Here is a 21491-nt window from a genome sequence, read left to right as displayed (position 1 = left end):
GTGAACAGGGACTAGGGGAGAAAGAGGGAGGTGTTATCGAGCCCAAACCCAAACTGGTGACTGCAGGAGCAGCCCAGGGACACCTCCAGTGTGCCAGTGGGACATGCAGCATAGGAGGTCTCTGACCTTGGTGACAGGACAAATCACTGCAGCCAAGTCAGTCCTCTCCCCAAAAGGCTTGGCACCAAGCTGAGGGGGTGCTCAAGCAATAAGGGGCAGGTTTTGTCACAATTAGCATACAAACCAAGCACCCTCCTGTGGACAAGGGATCCTTGCCCACACTCTGCTACGTGCTTCCTCCGTGGCTCAGCATCAACCTAATATAAGTGATTGACTCATGCATATTCTGACATTTTTTTATAAATATTTCAAATTGCTTGGATTTTATTGTATATTTTTGGTACTGTTTACACCACTTATACTTTCTTCCTTATTTACTTCTACATTTTCAAAACTGAAATCATATTTATCATTTTATTCCACATTTTCTCCCCAGATGTGATTTTTAGGTGAAGAAGTGGACTATCACAATGATTAGTGGTACCCATCAAAGAAGAAACAGTAAAACAGGGAGCAGCCATGTTTCCACTCCCATCATGGCAGTGACAATGACTGTAGAGTTTGCAGGGTGTTTCCCCTCCACTGAAGCCAGAAAAAGACATTTCCTCCTGTGTTGCTCCCCATTCTGGACATCCAGGCTCAGCATCTTGAACAAATAAAACATTTGCTGTAGAACCAACACTAGCCTGGAAGGAAATACCTTTTCTTTATTTTATCACAGACATAACACGTAACATGATGAGTTAAAATCACTTAGCATCTATGCTGTTCTCATCTACATTTATATAAAATAGTGTGCATTATGACTGTGCTAAGATTGGGATATATAAAATTATATACTGCTGAGCATGTCCAGCTCTCAGCTTCAGTGAGATGCAGAGACATCAACACCCCTAGTAGAGTTTATCGGAAGTTGGCACAGCAGGTCCAGGATGCCATTAAATTATGCTTTAATTTTTGGTCAACCCTGAAGTGGTCAGGCAGTTGGATGAGATCATTGAGGTTCCTTTCAGCTGAACTGTTCTATTCTATTCTATTCTCCTCCATTCTAAATGTTGGTTGCCCTATCCATACATTCCTAAAGTTGCATAGGGAGGAGGTATATCAGTCTGTTTATTTGTTCTGTTTGTTATAGCATTTACCTTTTATAAAACCAGAAGTACCAAAAGAAAATTGTAATTTACAAAGTTACAACATGTGGTTTGATCTGCTCCTCCCAACAACTTGCTTCCTGTTGTACTGTTTGCAAAGTTGTAATGTTACCCTTTACATATCAATTCCAGAAAAAGGCATTTAAGTCATTTAGAACTGGGCTGTGCATCTCTATCCAAAAGGACAATTCAGATAGTCAAGTAGATACTAATATGAGTACAACTACCAGAGCTTGACTCCTGGCTTATCAGCAAAATCACAGTGATTTTGTGACACAATGGTCTTTGCTTGAAAAATGCCTATTTGTCAAAAACAAAAAAGCAGAAAAATATTTCTTATTTGCTGAAGTGTCTCAAATTTAAATGAATTCAAGTCTACTATTTTTTAGTTATTTAGTCAAAACAAATACACAACACTCTGCAGCTATCAAAATTATTTATTTCCCACAACCACTTTTTTTGTCCTTATTACTCATCTGACAATACTGTTTCTTCATTTTAATATTTTGGATTTTTCTAGATAAGCTATTACTTTAAATTTTGTTTAGGATACCCTTTCCTCCTTTATTAGAATATTAAAATCATCAAAGCTTTTACAGATTGGAGAAGCTGTATAACTAGCAGTCAGAGTCACTGGAAGGTAGCTTAGGGAATCAGAAAGGAATACTGCTGCTGACGGTCTATTTGCTGGCAGTCATCCGTGAAACTTTCATTAATGGTGTTCCTTATTCTATCTACGTTATGTCTGTGATTTTAAGCATCTTTACTACTTTAAAGATATAAGGAAAATTCCACTCCATGCAATATGCACCGACATGGAGCAGATTGCTTCAATGTGATATATGATTAGAAAAGATAAATACCAGTCTGTTCAGCTGATTTTCAGATGTGAAATAAAGCCACATCATTCTAAAATAGGGTCAAATTAATTCAAAGTCAAAGTGAACAACATATGCACTATGTTTTGTTCTATTATTTTTCCCTTTATGCATCTCATAAGTGAAGGGCAGACTTTTTAATTCTATTGCTTTCAGAGGACTAATGCTAAAATTTTGCTTTTCTGTATTTATCTTTACTTATTGTAGGGCTTGTGTGATTGTTGGTTTTTATCTTAATTTACATTACTGAAATTGTTAAACTACATTGCTATATTAAAAATACAAAAATTATGGGTAATACAGTGAAAAATCTAAATGAAATTGGCTGAACAGAATGTATATAAGAACTAAACCAACTTCATAATCAGTATGGAGGTACTTCTTCAGGAGAGATGCCAAACCTCTCAGAGAACAAAACACACAGTGGATGTACTTAGTTAGCAGAAGTCAAAGGTTAAGAAAAAAATATCAGCTACTCTGTAGTACTCAAAGGTTTTGTGCAGCACAGGGAAATGGGGGGACAGGAACCTTAATACATAGAATGAGTGACCGTTCCCTACTGTGAGCAAAGAGCCAAGCTTGCTATTAAAAGTTTTGCTTCCTTAGTTATGGTCATAAGAACTTATGTTAGCAAGCAAGAAATTTAAATTTAAAACCACAACACTCGTAGCTAAGGTAGATGTTTAGGCTAAAGCCCAAAGAAAAAAAATTGTGGGTTTGTTGTTTTGGTTTTTTTTCCAGACAGAAAGTTTGGGAAGTTGTATAAACTACCTGGCCAAATACATGTATGCACGTATATATATATGTATATACATTAAATATATATATTTTATATACCTATATAAAAGTTCTCTCTTTGCCAGTAGTAAAATACATCTTGAAGAAAAGAGGTTATGAACATACACGTCTACAGCAGCCATGCACCAAGGAATCTACAAGGATGCCTGGGATCCACAAGACAAGTACATGTGCACACTATTATCCGGGATTTCCAAAGTCCAGTAGTTTCTATTGCCAGCAATAAGACTTTCCAAATTTCCTTTTTCCTCTCCTCTCTCCCCTAAGCTCTGCAGGCAGGAATCCCCCTCCCTTCCTTCCCTCCATCTCTATCTCTTCCATTAGAAATGTCACTACCCCATCTGCTGCCCCTGAACTCACTTGTGCTGGCAAGGACATGCAGGCAGAATGAAGCAGCTGAAGTCATTCAGCATAATGTGTTACATAGACCCTTCCAAGGCAATTGCTAGCATTTTTGCCCAATAACAAAATCATGCAAAAGGGATTAATGCTGCTATGTTTCTCTTTTGATGCCTGTAATGCAGATCAGGACACACGTCCTGCATCATCAAGTCCAACTTCTTCTTGCTGCAGGCACCACGTAGTTTATTTGTATGAGTGTGTGTGCTTTTTGCTAGCCAAGCTGACTGGTGACTGAAGGATTGCTTATGCCTTCCAGTACATTCCTGAACACAAGATATGCTGTTGTAATACCTGAATTACATGGAATTTTCTTTCTGTGTCAATCTCAAATGATGTTACAATTTCAACCATCAAATGTACACATTATTGTGGTCAGCAGGACTTCTCTGATCTGAAATTATGTATGCTTTACTGCTTTTATCAAATGAAACTGTAATAACAGCTCAAAAAGTGTGCATTCTTATTGGAAACCACATTGTACAGGAACTGCTTCTTCTGATAATTACATATTTGGCGACAGAGGGTGAGGGGGTGAAGAAAAGCTATTTTCCCATCTGCAGCAAATCCTGACAGCTGCTTAAAAACAACAGTAATGAGGGAGACAAAAAAGAGATATTTGCGAAAGCTTTAGACATTATTTTCAGACAAGTATGTCAAATATAAGGCCTTCTTTGATTTACTTCAGTTTGCACGGGAGGGTCTTTGCACTGCTCCCTGGAACTCCTGGCAAAACACAGAAATCTCGAGGCACGTAGGTCTCACTGAATATTTCAAGAAAGAAATACTCAATGTTTTACTTCACAGCATTCACATCATTCCAACTCTGGACAGAGGCAGAAAAAGAAGAAGAAAAAAATTAATCAAAGTTTACTAGCCAATAAAGTGAAAAAAAGGGAAACATTCAGATTAGTCTTTACAGGGTCTGAGTAATTCACCTCATCCTAAATAGAGTCCTCTCTGCTGTAGAGCCCTGAATATGGGCTCAGGAAAGTTTGGAGAGGAACATAAAGTGATAATCTTGTCAACTCTGGACAACAGCAGAAGGGAGGAAGGAAAGCCTTCTCTCAGCTCTGTCCTGGGAACCTGACGTGCAGAGAAAAGTTCTGCCTTCAGCTCTGCCCTTCACCCTTACAATATCACGGCGATTTTAGGGTAAGCTGTTTGGGTGATCTCATGTCTTCCAAAATCTGCCTCCTCTTATCCCCGGAGGAATGTGGTGCAGCAGCCACCAGCGCTGCAATAAGTGGATACTTTGATTGTACACAGGAGAAACCTTGGGACTTTTGTGTGGCAATAGATTTGCCATATGCAGGATGGAAAAAGTCCTGCTTTTGAAAGGTCTTTGCTTTATAAAGTGTGGCTCCTGTGCTTTGCCTTGCAATCCTATCTGCTGGCATGTGCAATCATAATCCTTCAGCTGAAGATCTACACTATAAAAGTCTGCTATGAAAGATACTGAATGCTTAATGTTTATCTGTAAATGTCTCTATTTAGAGACAGAAGTTCTATTTATACTTTTACATATACTGTAAATTTTCTGTAACATCCATAAGAGTATGTGATGTGTTTGATCTTCAGGAGCTGTTAGTCTCTCCCACCTGTGGTACTTTGCTACTTAATAAACAAAACATTTCTTCTTATATCCTGAATAATTCAGGCCAGCAAAAATTTCCGATTACTTTGTCATTAAAAATGGTTTTGAGACTTCACCCGGTAGTCGCTGAATGATGTGAGATGTGTACAAAGGGACATCATGAGGTAAGATTGTTTCCTAACCAGTAATACTATTTCTAAAAGAAGAAAAGTAGGTATTGCTTATCATGTTCTCTGGTTGCTTTTTGATTGATATTTCAGATTAAGAAAAAATTTATCACAACTCTAGTAAATTAGCTCAAATGTAAGCAGAAGCTGCTATGGCACTCCATCATGGACTACTCCTGCAATGGTCTGTGGACTGAAGGCAAGAACAGATGCTTTGCCATCACCACTTGGATGTAATCACAGCTTCTTGTCTCCAGTCAAGATGAAAGTCTACTTCTATTTTTATAGAATCTTGATGATTATGCTTTATTTAGCCAAACTAGCTATACTAAAACCAAGTTTTAAATGGAGTATCTGCATACTTGGATGTGGGGGGTTTTTGTTGAGTTTTCTCATACCAAATTTGAAAAACATCTTTCCTTATGTGTAAAGTGAGATTAAAAGCTTCACTTCTGCTAATTTTTATGCTTGATATTTAGTGGACTGAACGAGTGTTGGTTTGTTCTGGTTTTTAATTTTTTAAAGGTACTTGGAAGCAATCTGCTACACACAGCATGAACTAGCAGCCAGCATGAAGTGTAACTTCAACAATGTCCTATTAGTTGGGGAAAAGTCTCTGAACCTACTAAGCAACCACTGGCTGGGGGCTGAGGATGAAGAGGACAGTATTCTTCCTGAGAACCAAATCTCACACTCCACCAAAGTCTTACCCAAGGTCTAGGGTGTGGACGTGCAGCAGAGAGGGCAGGTGGATATTCAGTGTTGGGCTTCCCAAGGGGCAAAAGCCACAGCAAAAGCTTTAGACATGCTTTTGAGGAATAAATGAGGAACAGATCAACCTGTTGGGTGACACCATCCTCCTGCATCTGAAGGAAACAGCTTATGTAGCCTCTGCCCCTTGGACTCTGAGCAAGAGCTAAAAACATTCCATGAGGTTGCAGTTCAGGGCTCTGGATGGCTAAACTCAGCTGTAGTGTATCAGTGCAACTGGAAACATTCCACTTTGGATGTTATTCACATCAGCTAGAACCACATAACAAAATGTTACTCCTCTGTTTTAGCTTGGTATAAAAAGAGCAGAACATTAGGAAACATCCAAAGTTAATCAGAAAACAGGAGAATAAAAAACATTTCTCAAATTGATTGTACAAAAAAGTTTTATTGTTCAAAGGAAAAAACCCAACAACTTATGGCAGGGTTCCAAAATTCAATTGCTATGTTTTAAATTGAGTACTGATAAACTTCTGATTCTTGCACTTCAAAACTTCCAAACTTCGTGATTAGTTTAGCTCAGTCTGAAGAACTTGACTTTATCATAACTCAAGGCACAGCACCAAAATGCAGTCCTCAGCCTGCCATCCAGTCAGGGTTATTCTGTGATTAATCAGAATGCCTGATACCCGGAGATTTTGTGCACGTTGGCTGAGCATCTGATTACAGTAAATAAACGATCTGATAAACGAGTAAGATTATATATCATATAGCTTTCCAGACAGCACAAGATGTATTCTACCTCAGGAAATTTAGTTTGCTTATTACTTTGCAGCTTGGATTCCAGTTGCTTGCAGAAGTTACCTCAGTGTTCTTGAATTACTTGAAAAGTTTGTCGCACTCAGTAAACATCTTGTTTTACTATCATGGTGAAATTCAAGCATATGACCATATTATTCTCAGAATCATCAGAGAATCCTTGTATAATAATATTATAATTGCCCTAAATCAAGCAAGAAAAAAACAAGAAAATTAGTGCATAGTGTTGCCCACTCTTGTCTAAGTAGCTTCTTGGAATGGTTCTAATGATTTCTGTTAGGACTGAAGAAGACATTCCCATCATGGACTGTTCTCATGAGTATAGTCAGATGTATGAGTATACATAAAAAAATAGTTCTCAACTTTCTTATGACCAGAGTACAGAGGAGCAGCAGTCTCTGGTCTAGCAGAGTCCTATGGGGAAGTGTCAAGTCTGCCATAAGCACTTCATCTTTTGGAGGACTGCTCATGGCAGGGGATGTTCCTCTCCACTACCAGCTCTGGGGTTACAAGAGGTGTTGGGCTGGATGGAGTCCAACACTGTTAGAGGCCCATGGGCTTTGGGATAAGGGGAGGTTGGAGATTTTGTATCAGTAGGAGCTCCTTAGCGACATTTGTAGGGATTAATAGGGACGATAAGGGTTTGGAAAGGCTCAGGCAGCTGATGGGGCAGGTGTTGTAAGAGACTGGGTCAACCTGATGACTGATGCTGCTCTTGGTTTAACACTGGAGTACTGCTTTTACTTTTGGATATTGTTATCCCTTTTCAAATCTTCAAAAATGGTTTGAGGGAGCAACAGACCAGCATGTGAAGAGAATGTAAAATAAAGAACAAAATGGGCAGAAAAAATATGAATGGATTTACTCAAACAGGTAAAGGGAAAACAATTTACCAATTAAAATGGAATTATTAAGGTGACATTAACTGATTTCTAAGGTGACATTAACTGATTTCTTTGGTCTTTTCTTCTATAAAATAAGGGAGGAATAATAGAGAAATAATAACCTGAGGACATCCAGCATTTCAAGGATGCTACCATTTTAGACTCATCACTTCAAACATGAGAAAGTGTTCTGACATTCCCTCTTCTGTTTTCTACAGTTTGGGTGAATGTGTCTTTTCAGAAAATATACACCTGTAAGTATGTAATTTTACTATTATTATTTCTTTATATAAAATGTCAGAAAGTACCTTTAGAAATTGTATTCTTAAACCTTTAATGTCAAATTCTTCTACAAGTGTTTCTGTAAAACAGAGATAATTATAATACAAATGGTTACTTAACCATAAAGTCATAAATCAGACTGCCTAAATAACTTCAAAGCAATATGGTATATCTCTCAGCAGCAGTTGCCAATGTCATTTACTCTTCCACTGACAAAGCACTCACCTGGTTCTTCTCTCAGAGTTCTGACTATTTGTCAAAATAACGTTAGAAAATAGAAATTAACCACAGTGCTCCTCCAACATCTCCTCCAAACACATCTTACTGTTTTAACTCCGAAGAGAACTGATATAGATTTTTAAAGAAAGAAAAACATAGACTGTGTATTTTCACCTCCTCACAGGTCCTTTTTGGCCTTAAGTCTGACATCCTGCCTGAATTCTCTGGATTTGAGCCTGTGTCACATTTATGCTGGGTAGCCCCTACCAGAGGATTGACTCTTCTCTATTAAAAAAAGCATTATACCTCGGTGGAGAGAATTTCTTAAAAAACACTAAATAAACTGTGTTCTGGATATTAGTAGTGCCAGTAGTCCCTCTCAAGTTTTCTGTACAGTCCAGTCAAATGTTGTCTTTTCATGTCATTTTATAAATGTTAATAATAAGTGTCATACAGAGATGAAGGATATTAGTAATTATCATTTATGGAGATGGAAACTGCAGTACAAGGATGTTAAAACATAGACTTTGGACATTCTCTCTTTTAACGGGGTTTTGGCACTGGAGAACTGGCTGCTCTGAAGTCTGCTGCCTGCCAAGCAAGGCCTAGATTGTGGAGAGAAAAATCTGTTTGCATGGATTGATGGCACACCGACCTCCTTTCAGCGTTTCACACAATGAGTATTCATCGTCAGCTCCACTGCACAGGAGATGCTTCCAGTGAAACGCTCTGTCACCATCGTGCCAGACATGGAAGACAATCTTCAAAAAGGTGATGTCACTTCCTAATTAAAACATTGCAAGTAAGGACATGATATCTAGCAGGGAGAAAAAACACATATGCAGACATGCCACTTAGATAAAAAATAGTTTTCTCTGAAATACAATATTTTTTAAAGATTCCCCCCAAAACTGGCAAAAATATGTATCTTGAAAACTGTTACATTCAGGAGAAAAAAAAAAAAGAGATAATATTCTAAAAAAAAAAAATCTAAAAAATATTTGAGTAACTAATTTCAAAATCTGTTTTAATTTCTTCAGCAAAGATAACAGCACAGCTAACTTAAACACATGCTCAGATGAAGGCTTTACTTTTAGGCACATGTTGCATGTCCTGAATGCTGATAGCCATCATAAAGGTATCTTTCTAGGGAAGAAAACCTAGTCCACCTCCAGAGTTTATATTCAGAAGGTGAAGTTTTTGATACAATCATTTCATAAACATTTCATTAACTCAGCTTGCCAGCTTAAAGCCGGGTTTAAAGATTACAGCTGGGTTCAAACACAAATCTAGTACCATTTCCAGCCTCTGGAACACACATATTCTTCACAGAAGTTCTGCCATACTTGGATGGCCTAATGATACTCTCTCTCCTTAAAAAGACTTGGGACTTCTTCAGGCCAGAAGAGCTTGTGTGCGGCAAACCTCTGCTTCTCCCGGACAAATGCACATACACCTAAACCATCTCAGATTTGCACATACAGTGCCAGACTCCAGGCAGGGCTCTAGTAACTGCTCCAACAAGTAAAACCCAAATACACTTATTTTCATAGATCATAATTTCTGTCCATCATTATCCAGGTTTATCCATTCCATTTTCAGTCACAGAAACTGATTTCCTAAATCATCTGGCATTTTGGATGAAGTGCCAGCTTTCCACTTGTACTTGGTTTTCTGCATTTCCAGATTATAATTGTCTAGTTAAGAGAGACTCACTTGGAATCCAGTTAAGAGTAGCCTTCCAGATGTTTGTTTTCATGACGCTGCAAGGTGTCATATTAAACACGAAAGCATGAGCTGTAGAATCTATAGGAAAACGATATTTCAGATTGATAGTGTGAATAGGCTTCTCCATGAAAATAATAAAAATATATGTATTTACCCACTCACAACAAACACACATTTTAAAATGCATTTAATATAAGGTATATACAATATATATGTCTTAGATAATATTAAAAATATTAGACAATATATAAAATTGTCTAATATTTGTAGTAAATACTAAACATGTACTTTAAATGTTATTATTAATTATTTATATGCTTAGAGGGCAAAACCAAAATAATATCTCTTTAAGTAACAAGAAAACTCAATTTTTTTGGTTGATGATATTTTGCACACAAAACCCAGGCAAAAATGCCTTTATTTGTCTTTTGATGATACACAAAATCTTCAGTAGCATTAAACCAGCATGGTCCTCTGCTGAAAATATCCCAACTTATGCTAACCATGGAACCTATATAAACCTGCTGACAACAGCTAAAAATGTTTTTAATGTACCAGCATATTTCCTAGGATAAGGTAAATGAACCTTTGAGTATATTTGCTCTATGAGTGACCACCTAGCATTTTTAGAATATGCAAAATATCAGCCCATGACACAGACATGGCAAGAATGTACACACTATGCTGTCCCAAAACCTGATACCCCAGAAAAGCAGAATATCACATTCCCTCCTCTTTTACATATACTTCAACCTTTTAATTGTAATATATTTGTTAACTCAATTTGCATAATTTATACAATAGAGTAATTGCAAAATAAGTTTAAATTCATTATCTTCTAATATTTCCTGAACCAAAACATGCCTGCTTTACTTGAGGATAAAATTCTCTGTCTTAGCTGCTAGAACCAGCATTGTGGTAATATTTATGCCTATGAAGTATAATTCCTGTTATATGGTAATTAATAACAGAAATAGACTTCAGCTGAACTTTTTTGTATTTTTCTGTATTCATCAAAGAAAGAAATTTGAAAGAAAATTTGCATTTCCTCAGTCTACAGTAATTATCATGCAAACTTAGAAAAAGAATTAGCTATATTTTACTTACCACAAAAAGTATACGACATTTCAAGATCTGATGACATACAAAGAAATTCACCAACTCCAGAGGTGAATAAAGTGAAAAAAATAAGTCCAAACATAATCACTTTTTTTTGCTCAGTATCTAACAGAATAAAACTCTGTTTTGAGGAAAGAGGAACAAAATTCAGCACAGTCATCCTCAGTCACATGTCTTCAGGGAAAGTTCAGATATTTTTTCAAATTCTCTGCAATCTTAATTAATCCTACTGCAGTACCATCAGTTATCATCACAATAAATTTTATGAAGAAAAAGAATTTCTGCTTTTGTTGCTATATTTTCCCCAGACAACGTAGCTCAAGCCACGGGTGAAAAGTGAAAGAGAAAATTGTGTGAAAAGGGGAACGGAAATAAAAACACGATTACCAGAAGTATGTAAAAGGCAAGTATAGTTGAGTCATCAGGTGTAACATTTTTAAAGGCATAAATTCAAACACAGAGTTTCCTGTACCTATTAAAGAAAAGAAAAATTGATGAAAACCAAGACCACTCTTTTACCAATATGTAGTCAGTAACTCTCACAAGCTTTCATAATAATTTCTCACAAAGCTCACTGTGCTTTAAGAACACACTAGAAATTTGTAATTAGATGATATATTTCCAAAAGGAGCTGAACACAACCATCTGACATGTTATTGAGTAGAACCATTGATGTCCTGCATGATGCCAGCTACCACCTTCAAAGCTGTATCTATCACAGTTATTTTTCTTAGGGAGAGAAAACTTAAAAATCCATAAAATTACAACTGATAATTCCCACAATTCCCAGACTTCCCCACAGTCTCTGTTGGAGAAGCAGCACTGTATGGTTTGCCCAACAGCACAGAGCCATGCAAAGGCTGGGTCAAGGTGGACCCCGAATATTAGTCAATTACTAACAAAAGCAGTCAAATTTGGATTGGGATGTTTCAAATAAGAACAGAAAATCTACCTGTCACAACTGAAGATAGGTTACAACCTGATTTTATCCTGGGATGCTGAAAACGTTCCAGGTTGCAGATTTTGATACTCAAGTTTGAGACACCGAAACAAAAAGTCTTAAAGCAGTTTAGATACATCCCCTTATTTCTGTCTGTTAGTGCATTACACAAAGAATAACATATTTTGCCTGTATCTGTTATATCAATTATGTTGTCCAAACTGGGTCAGCACTTACTGCACAAACCTGGCAACACTGCTAGTCCCAGCTACAGAAACAGATCAAATAAAGGCTAATACCTCATCAAGAGAGCACAATCACCATCTAACTGACAGGAAACAATTAAATTTTCTTTCTCACTATAATAAAATATAGAAACCTACCGAATTTATGGGAGAATGACTTACAGAAATTAAATTATTTCTGACAAGCTACCTTTTTGATTTGTATGTATATCTGCAGGCTCCTCTTAGATCAGGAATTGTCTAGGGTTTTTTTTTTAAAAAAGAAGCAGTATATAAAATACACAGGTATTTGAGTTTGTGTTAAGCAGGAAACTCAATAAAAATTACAACAAATATAACTTAATCAATTGTTCTGACTCTTCCCACTTCCCATCACAGCGTCTAAAAGCTTTTATTCTCACAAATTCTGTGTATACCAGAGTAATACTTTACATATTAAAACCGTAAAATAGTAAAATATTAGGAAATTGGTTTTCAGAAGTCTGAGCATGGAACACAAAAGATAATTTCAGAATAATGACACGCACAAAACTATGACTGATTGCGCCCAGAAGATGGGCAGAGTTCCCAGACTAGTTAAGGAAGGTGAGAATTCAATTACAAGTGCCTGAAAGCACCAACTAATGAGTTCATACATGTAATAATTCACAAAATAAAAAATTGAAAAATTAATGTGGCTAGAGAAATCTCCTCAGTATTTCCAAATCTTTCTACAGACCACAAGAAGAATCCCAATAGCCTGACAGAGTTCAAAATTAAAAGGAACTTCTAGCATTCGACTTTTAAGTAGAAATTCAAAATTATACAACTTTCCTGACAGATCTCCAGAGTACATACTTCACACGCAGATTTTTGTTGTTGTTTAACAGGATACTATAAAACATATTAACCCTTTGTGATCATAGCAATAACACAGTTTTTTTTTCAAGACGGTCAAATCTTGCTTAAAAATAGTAAAATATGCAGTGAAGTTGAAATAAATCAGGAAGGCTGTAATAGTTGGAAAAAAGAAATGGAGTAGTGAGACAGCCACAAAGGAGTGATTAAGCAGCCACTAAAGAAGAGACGCCTTGTGCACGTACAGTCAAAAAAATATTCCTTTCAATCACAAAGCCATGGTCACTGGTATGGAGTGAGTTTAAGCAGTAAGAAGCCAAGCCAGGCTCTCTGCTGAGTCTTCTGTCAGTCCAATAGATTTAGCACAAGTCACAGGCCAGTCTGGAAAAGTCATGAGATGGCACTGACCGTACCCTACCAATAGATACGATTACGCAGCTGAACACGTGTCCCTCTGTGGCCAGACTTGTGCTGGCATTGCTGTACAGACTGGAAAGAGTACTGCAAATTTACAAGATTTTAGATAAAAGCTCTCTTAATATAAACGAAGACAACCTCTCTGCTGAACTCAGTGACTTTCTAGACCTGGTTCAAGCATAGGTGTTTTTTTCAGACACTTGCTGCAGTAAAGATATAGATGAGGAATTAGTCCCCCCTGGTGGTTCGGATAGACAGACACATGGGGAAACCTCTGTACCCTCTTCTGTTCCTTCCTTATTGCACTTTTATTGTACAAGTCAAGACTATTACAATGCTTAAAAAAATCAGCTAAGGAAGCTACATTTTAAAAGGATCTGGTTGTCCAAATGGGAAGACAGGAGCAATAATTGCTACTGGTATCAGTGCTAAATATCACTGATGATCATGATTATAAAGCCAAAAACCTTGACCATTGTGTCTGGTCAAATTGTCATTAAATCAAAATAACTTAAATAATTTTTAAATCTTTTCACCAAATTCAGTTTTAGATGCTTGTGGCTTTTCATGCTATTCGTAGAAGTGACCTCTTGTGATGCTCACTAAAGCTCCAAACTAGTGCACTGTGGTGTGAAGAGTCTGTTCTGTCCCTTTCAAGTCAATATGAAGGTTACATGAGAAGGATATAAAGTTCTACATATTTTAATTTTACTAAAACCTCTTTCTATACTGTAATCTTTTTCTTACATACACTGATCCAAAAGGAAGGTGAAAAGGAGAGAAAGGGAAGTGGAAAGAGCTACACAATAATGTTACTTCACTAAAATTTTGTGACAATTTATTTCAGTTATTTTGAAATCCTTTGCAAGAATATTCAGTAGGGACCAACTCTGATATCCAATCAACAGTACATAAAATAAATCCAAGTCTAGAGAATTTAGGACTTTATAACAATGACTTTTAATTTCTCTACATCTGAGATGCTGAAAGTAGAAGTTTATTCCAAGCCTTCTCACTGATTTTTGGTTAAAATCCTTAAACTAATTCACGATACTTTTATATTCTTTCTCGATACATTTAAAAAGTACTTAACTTACTTGTTATTGCTTTTCAAAATAATCACTTCATATTTGTATTGTTGACTGCAGATGAGTAGTTTGACCAGATAAACTCTTATAAGTCACTGAAATCTCCCTCAGGAAAGATTTATAATATATATGATCATAATATCCCATCACAGAAAAATAAATAACAGTGCACCAGTACAGCAGAGGAAAGTACTCCATCTCCGAGTGTTAGTCAGACAGACTTAAAGATTATGTCCTAGTTCTTGGTTTGTCACAAAATGTCACTTTAATGGAAAACTCTTTTAAGATGTTAACCACATTTATTCAATAAAGAAAGATGCAATAATAACTTAGTTTTCCTTGCAGGACCATTTGTGAAAGTTTTTGAAGAAGATCTTTTTGCATCTGGAAGCAGACATGTTTATTCTGATTCTGGCTTTAGGTTGATGCTGAAGGCACTCCAACATAAGGCATAAGGCATGCATTCACAGAACAAAACCACACTCAACTATCAACATGAAGAATAGAAAACTGTACACTCTCTTCTCAAATCCTCTCAACCCATCTTTGACAATGCCTATAGTGGAAGGAGAAAGTCATGCCCAAGGATAAAAGAAAGGGGTAGAGGTTTCATCTCCTCTACATGCAGCTGATGAAGTGCTTGAGAGAGCCAGGAGAGTCCGCTCCAAGAGCAGTGCACTAGCACATATCCAGTGGTGAGTTGGTAGCACTTGAATAAGAAATCAAGTAGTTGTTGAAAGATAGAAAAAGTGCTGTGCATTATTCTGAATATATTTTTTTAAGTGTTGTATGCACTTTGGCTTAGTGGTTTGATTTGAATATATCACATTAAACCACTGGAGACTATTAAAGTGGAGCAAATACATACCAGGTGGTATCCTGTGGAAACAATTATGTTGGAAATAACTCACTGCTTCTTGCCAGTAGGCTTATGGTTTGTGTTTTCCAAGCCAAGTTTACGATTAAAGCTTATACTCTAAAATATTCATTAAACTATTAAAGTTGTCAAAAAGAAGAGAAAGCAGAGGGTGGAGGGAGAAGAAAGGGATGTGTCCTACCTGAGGCTGACAGTAAGCACACCACAGCAACACTGTCCACCCTGGAATTCCAGAAATGGAGACAGCTGGACATATTTTGCGGCTGTTTGCTCTTGTTCTCTGTTATTCCCTGCTTAAAATAGCCGCTTGCTGAGGTCTGTATAGCTCTGGGATAATCTTATTATAGTGGATCCAACTCCTAGCTAGCACACTTGTCCCAGTTCTCAGGCGGGCTGCAGCAAGCTGTGCTGTACTTGGGGGCATGAAGAAATCCATGGTATGAAGCATGAAGAAATTTGTGGTATGGCCACAGAACTTCAGAGCAACCAAATTACAGCAGCTTACCAAGTTTCCATCTATTAAGTTATACTGAGCAATTGTAATAATTCACGTCTGCTCTTAATTTTAACAGCACAAAGAGATTTTCACGAAGTTTCCATCACCTAAATTAGGCCCTCACGGTGCCATGTGAAAATCTCCTGATTTTTTTCCTCATCTTTGCCAATGTGATGACTGTGGTTTGTAATAAAGTGAGCTCCAGTCACATTAGTTACCTTTTAATTTTTCAGAGTGTGATTAGGAGTGTGAAGTACCTCAGAGCTTTAAAGATTTCTCTTTGAAGGATCAAAAAGGGATAATTTTCTCATCAAAATTTTTTACATTTGCAAGAAAAGGATGAGGGTTGTGGGATAATTCAATTTAAAAAATAACTTTAAAGAATGACAAGAAGCTTTGTACTTCATAATTAAGAACAGATAGGGACTAATGAATAATAATGTGGACAAACCCAAAAACTTAAGAAAAAGGGAGAGGGCTAGCAGCAAGAAAATAGCATGTAGTCAAAGACTGAAAAGAAAAATTTGCATATATCGTGACTGTTTTCCCAGGGGAAAAAAAAAATCAGTCATGATTCCACTTTTGTGGAAGATTTTAAGGCTGGAAGGCAATAGGAAACGTGTCTAGGAAAGAGGCTTGAGTTATTTCACACGTTCTTGCTCTTTACACCAGATTAAGTGAAACTGGTACCAGGGCAAGATGCAAGACTCAGCTGCTATAGACAAGTAATTGGTTGGTCCTGGAAAGGCTGCAGGAGCTCACAGCCTTCCTCATAGGTGTTGTCTTGCCAATAAGACAGTTTGTAAATCAGGTATTTCAGAAAACTGGGCTTCCATCAGTATTTCCTTCAATATCTCCATGATGAGCACATTCTCTAGATCTTATAAACTGTTTCTTCCATATTGTACACAAGTTACCTACACCCAAAGAAATATCAGTGACTTCCAGGGATGAAAATGCTAGTAGACAGTAATACTTCCACAACAAAGGGCAAAAAGCTGGTGAACAGTCTGGAGCACCGGTGGAGGCTGAGGGAGCTGGGATTGTTAAGTCTGGAGAAAAGGAGGCTCAGGGGGGACCTTATAGCCCTCTACAACTGCCTGAGATGAGGTTGCAGGCAGGTGAAGATTGGTCCCTTCTCCCAAGTCGTAAGTGTCAGGACAAGGGGAAACAACCTGAAGGTGCAGCAGGGCAGGTTTAGATTAGGCAATATGAAAACTTTCTGCACTGAAAGGGTTGTCAAGCATTGGACAAGGTTGAGTCACCATCCCTGGAGGTATTAAGCCATGTAGTTGTGGGACTGAGGGACATGGTTTAGTGGTGGAATTGGCTGCGCTGGGTTAATAGTTGGAGTTGATGATTTTAAAGGTCTTTTCCAACATAAATGATTCTGAGTACACACCCTAAGTGTAGCAGCAAACAAGGTAGAAGCAGATAGAATATTGTGTATCTTCAGTAAGCTTGGTCTTCTCTTTTCTTAACGTAAAAGTACTATTCTATTATTTTCAAGTTGCACTTAGGAAGTATGAAGTATTTTTCTGAGACTGTATAATTTATCTTCTGGCAGAATTCTGGACTTTTTAATATTATTTTAATCATCTGTGTGTCAGAAAGCCACCTACTAGCTTAACTTGCATTTCACTGCCAGAACACAAGCAGAAGAAATAATATTTATCTTCCATACTTTTTTGAGAAACTTAGCCAGTGGAATGGAGATATCTTACTATTGCTGCTTAAATCTGAATTGGACAAATCGCAAATTTAACAATTAAAACTTTCTTCAGTCAGAAGATATTACCTAAGGGGCACATAAATACAATTTTGGGGCCTTTCTTTTACCTTCTTCTGCAAACGCTGTTTCCTGTTCTCCCTGTATTTGGCACTAAAAGATGAAGTTGACTTCATCTTTCAATGCAAGCACCAAAAGAAGCGAGTGAATGCATCAGACATGGAAAGAGTACTTTTAATTAGATGCAAAGCATCATTTCCATAAGTAGTACAATCAGGTGATCAGAATTGCTTGTTACTGACCTCCCAGGTTCCATGTAATTTATGAAAATCTGATTTTTATATTATTGCTACTCGTGAAGTGATACTGGCTTAATGGGGCTCAATCAGGCTTTTACAATTATAGCTGTGTCAACACAAAGAACTACCTCAAAAATATTGGGATGAGATGATTTGCTTTTTTATCACTCAGCGAGTACGTTGAGGGCAATTTCAAGTCAGAAAAACAGCATTCAAAACCAGTGGTTTAATGTCATCCTACAATGTGAAATTGAAATAATAGCATTGGAAGACATTTAGACTTTTAAATATAAATTTTCAGCTAGAACTTAGGGAACATCTTGAATGGTAACTATAATATCTTTCTCTTTGTTTGCAGTACCAGGATACCTTAATTAGTAGCAAACATCAGATTTACTTATTACAAAAGGCACTGCTAACACAAAAGGATTAATTTGAATTGTTAGGGGTTTTTTTATTCAGTAATTTTTAAGTCTCAAAATATTTAGGCCCTTCATTATTTGAAAACAAGTATCTGTCAGTTTATGTGCCTTGGGCTAAAATATTTAAATCCAGCTTCTGCATCTCAGGCATGCAGAACCAGTCTAGTCACACAAAAAGATCTGATCCTCTGTTCAGTTGAACTAGAGGTGGCTTTCTTTGCAGTACTGAAAATCAAAAGGTATGTTTTTTAAAGGCACAAGATCTAAACAGTATTCTATAGGATACTCTATTTTGCTTCCCCACCTTACATAAATGCTGACAGAATCCAACTTAACCACTAGCTGCCAGAATTTTCTTTGAGTCAGTTCAAACACAGCACCTGTTCTTGATGGGATATTCCCAGAGCAAACCTGATGCCAAGGTGCTTTCCCCAGCCCAACCAAAGAGAGGCTTCTTGCTCTCCACCTCTGGGGACAGGGCTGCTCGGAGTGGGACTCCACCTTAAGAAACCATTTAGTAGCTGTGAGTACCCAGAGATTACTGTGATGCAGCCATTCTCCCTATCTTTTCTCCTCCAGGAGGAGGCTGTAGCAGGAACTAGCAAGAATACCTGTCTGCTTTCCAAAGACTCCTCCCACGGTCTCACAAAGGGAAGGAAAAGCCATCTCCACTCCCTTTACACCAGCAACAGCATTGACAAAAAAGCCCGATGATTTTGGATTAAGTACAATACTTAAGGCTTAGGAGATTAACTACATACTTCATAGGTAATGACTATTGATCATTTTTCTCTTACAAATGGTTTCCTTTGACACGGAGCTGGTGAGACTGCCACACAGCTCATGCATTTTAGAGTTCTCTGGAGATCTAACAATAAAAATCAAGCCAAGAATAAATAAGTGCAAGACAGACCTAAGCACCTTTTTTTACTATATTTTATGTCATTAACTCTGAAGAAACCGTCACATTGTTCATAATATTAAAAAAAAAGGGTCTTTTTAATAGATTCCAAAATGCATTTGGAAAACTCCAGCTACCTGACTTAAGAAAGTGTAATAGAATTTTACATTCTTTTACATACACAGCACTGCATTAAGAACAATGACACTGACATTCATTATCTTCAAATTATTTCCTTTCATCAGCTTCCTTTAACTCCTCTAACTTAAAAAGCGGGGATTTGTCATAGCCCATGAGATGGTTATAGTCCTGAGGATTTGGAAAAAGTGTCGGATTAACAAGCATTGATTTTGTTTTAGCATAAAATGTCGTAAACATCTTGGTGATGTCTGGAATCTTTACATCTTTCTGATGGAAAACAGTTGCTTTTTCTGCCAAGATGGCATTGTAGGTAATGGCTGTATAGGTGTCCTTTTCATCTTTGTAATAGAGTCGGATCACATAACCTTTTGTAAGGACATGCAAAGTTACTGGAGTTACAAATGTAAAAAACCCGATCATCCCATAAAAGGCAGCTTGCATAAGCAGACTTTCCACTCCAATACCACTTTTGAGCATGATGTAGGGCATCATGAACAGGTTGAATATGCTGGTGGAGTAAGAGAAAAACCTCACACCTACATAAAAACAGAACAAAAAGAAAACAAAGGTTAACACTTAAGAGGACTATCTTCTCTACAATTACATATGGTCTGCTATCATATAACAATGGCATTACTTGAACAGAGGAAGTTACTGAAAACCCCCTTCCCTTTTTTTTAAGCTCACAGAGAAACTCTTGAAAGCTCAGCCCTGTCTCACTGTCATCATTCTGATTTGTTTATATGTTCACGTTTCACAGAGTATTCATGATGGGTTTATCAAAGCCGGTTGCTGGCTCTATTTCTGATGCAGTCACTACCACCTGTTATGCACAACTATGAAGTTCTTACTTCACAGGCAGTTACCAAACGTGGTCAAAACAAACAAAATAAAGGCAATACATAGCACTTCAAGTCACATACCTAACACTGTCTTTGCCAAATTTCCTTTATAAACTAATCTTCCGTGTTCTGGGTGTTCATGAGGGGAGGATGTGCTGAGGCTGCGAACAGCCACTCCTTGAAAAGACGTAACCTGGAAGATGAAAGCAGTACATGGCCAAGCAACATCAGTACTACACTTTATATCTACCTATCTATATATACACATATATATGTCTGTATACGTGTGTATATATACACACACACAAGGTTTCTCCTTGCCCTGAACCCATTCCCAGCATCTTAGACTAGGGATTAAAGTTAGGTTACACTACAAAGCATCCCACAAACCCCAACTGTTTCAATAATCTTCCACGTAAATATTCCAAGTTACCTCTAAATGTATGCAACCCCAATGCCAAAAACTCAGCCTGCAATCAACTTACACATGGCTTTGCAGGAAGATATTCGCGGTGCCCACACTCACTAGGTCTCTGATCGTGGAATCATGGAATGGTTTGGGTTGGAAGGAACTCTAAAGATCATCTAGCTCCAAGCCCCCTGCCATGGGCAGGGACACCTTCTACTAGACCAGGTTGCTCAGACTTCTATTCAAGCCGGTCTTGAACACCTCCAGGGATGGGGCATCCACTTCTCTGGGTAACCTGTTCCAGTGCCTCACCATCCTCACAGAAAAGAATTTCCTCCTAATATCTAATCTAAACCTCTCGTCTTTCAGTTTGAACTCATGGTCCCTTGTCCTGTCACTATATGTCCTTGTAAAAAGTCCCTCTACATCTTTCCTGTAGGCTCCCTTCAGGTACTGGAAGGCCGCAATTAGGGCACCCCTAAGCCTGCTCTTTTTCATCCTGTACAAACACAATTCTCCCAGTCTTTCCTAACAGGAGAGGTGCTCCATCCCTCTGATCATCTTGGTGGCCCTCCTGAGGACTGGCTCCAGCAGGTCCATGTCCTTCCTGTGTTGGGGATCCCAGAGCTAGACGCAGCACTCCAAGTGGGTCTCACCAGAGCAAAACAGAGGGGCTGATCTCAGGTACGTCCCGACTGCCACCTCGCTTCCCTCCTCAGACCCGCACTTTCTGTAAGGGCAAAGCCGCAAACCCCAGGGCCCCGCTCCTCCCCTCGTCCCCACATTACGCACAACCTGCTGGGGCCCGGCGGCGGGCAGGGTGGCCCGGCGGCGGCAGGCGGCCGGGAGCCCGCGGTGCGCGGCGCCCTGGAGCCATGCGGAGGCCCAGCGGCAAGCGGCGGGAGCAGCGGCGGCGGGGGCGGCTCTCCGCAGCAGCAGCAGCAACATGGCGGGGCCGCGGCCGCACCGGCACAGCGCGTAGCGGTGCCGCACCGGCAGCCCCGACGCGCCGCCGCCCCGATGCGCTTTGGTTCCG

The 21491-nt window shown here is 38.3% G+C and overlaps 2 protein-coding genes across 3 annotated transcripts; both read right to left on the bottom strand.

Annotated features, from left to right (window-relative positions):
- Positions 1-6189: 6189 nt before the first annotated feature.
- LY96 (lymphocyte antigen 96) lies at positions 6190-17556 on the bottom strand. 2 transcript variants are annotated; one of them, XM_027722044.2, is made up of 5 exons: positions 10801-17556; positions 9682-9771; positions 8621-8749; positions 7773-7825; positions 6190-6764 (listed from the first exon to the last, which is right to left on the bottom strand). In XM_027722044.2, the coding sequence occupies exons 1-5, from the start codon at positions 10970-10972 to the stop codon at positions 6663-6665; spliced, it is 546 nt and encodes a 181-aa protein (XP_027577845.1). In that variant the 5' UTR covers positions 10973-17556; the 3' UTR covers positions 6190-6662. The 2 variants fall into 2 exon arrangements, 1 of the variants encoding a protein (XP_027577845.1); XR_005562984.1 differs by lacking the exon at positions 10801-17556 and having other exon boundaries at positions 6691-6764; positions 7587-8782; positions 9682-9886.
- A 661-nt stretch (positions 17557-18217) lies between these two features.
- On the bottom strand, positions 18218-21454 carry TMEM70 (transmembrane protein 70). Its single transcript, XM_027722053.2, has 3 exons — positions 21251-21454; positions 20128-20239; positions 18218-19740 (listed from the first exon to the last, which is right to left on the bottom strand). Exons 1-3 carry the CDS (start codon positions 21401-21403, stop codon positions 19292-19294), a joined length of 714 nt encoding a protein of 237 aa, XP_027577854.2. The 5' UTR covers positions 21404-21454; the 3' UTR covers positions 18218-19291.
- Positions 21455-21491: the final 37 nt, after the last annotated feature.

This window comes from Pipra filicauda, unplaced genomic scaffold (genome assembly GCF_003945595.2).
Source record: "Pipra filicauda isolate LSUMZ 115617 unplaced genomic scaffold, ASM394559v2 scaffold177_size2800117_pilon, whole genome shotgun sequence".
NCBI lineage: Eukaryota > Metazoa > Chordata > Aves > Passeriformes > Pipridae > Pipra > Pipra filicauda.
Note: the sequence above shows the minus strand (reverse complement) of the source record. Positions and strands in the feature narration are given on the sequence as shown.

Bases quoted from the DNA above. Each gene is read 5' to 3' on its own strand.
- LY96 (XM_027722044.2), bottom strand. From the start codon at position 10,972: ATGACTGTGCTGAATTTTGTTCCTCTTTCCTCAAAACAGAGTTTTATT. The intron at 9,772-10,800 runs GTAAGTAAAATA...GTTTTCCTATAG, and splicing joins AATGTCGTATACTTTTTGTG to ATTCTACAGCTCATGCTTTC. The intron at 7,826-8,620 runs GTCGGTGTGCCA...TCTGTTTTACAG, and splicing joins GTGTGAAACGCTGAAAGGAG to AAACACTTGTAGAAGAATTT.
- TMEM70 (XM_027722053.2), bottom strand. From the start codon at position 21,403: ATGTTGCTGCTGCTGCTGCGGAGAGCCGCCCCCGCCGCCGCTGCTCCC. The intron at 20,240-21,250 runs GTTGTGCGTAAT...TTCATCTTCCAG, and splicing joins CCGCCGCCGGGCCCCAGCAG to GTTACGTCTTTTCAAGGAGT. The intron at 19,741-20,127 runs GTATGTGACTTG...GTTTTTATGTAG, and splicing joins TTTGGCAAAGACAGTGTTAG to GTGTGAGGTTTTTCTCTTAC.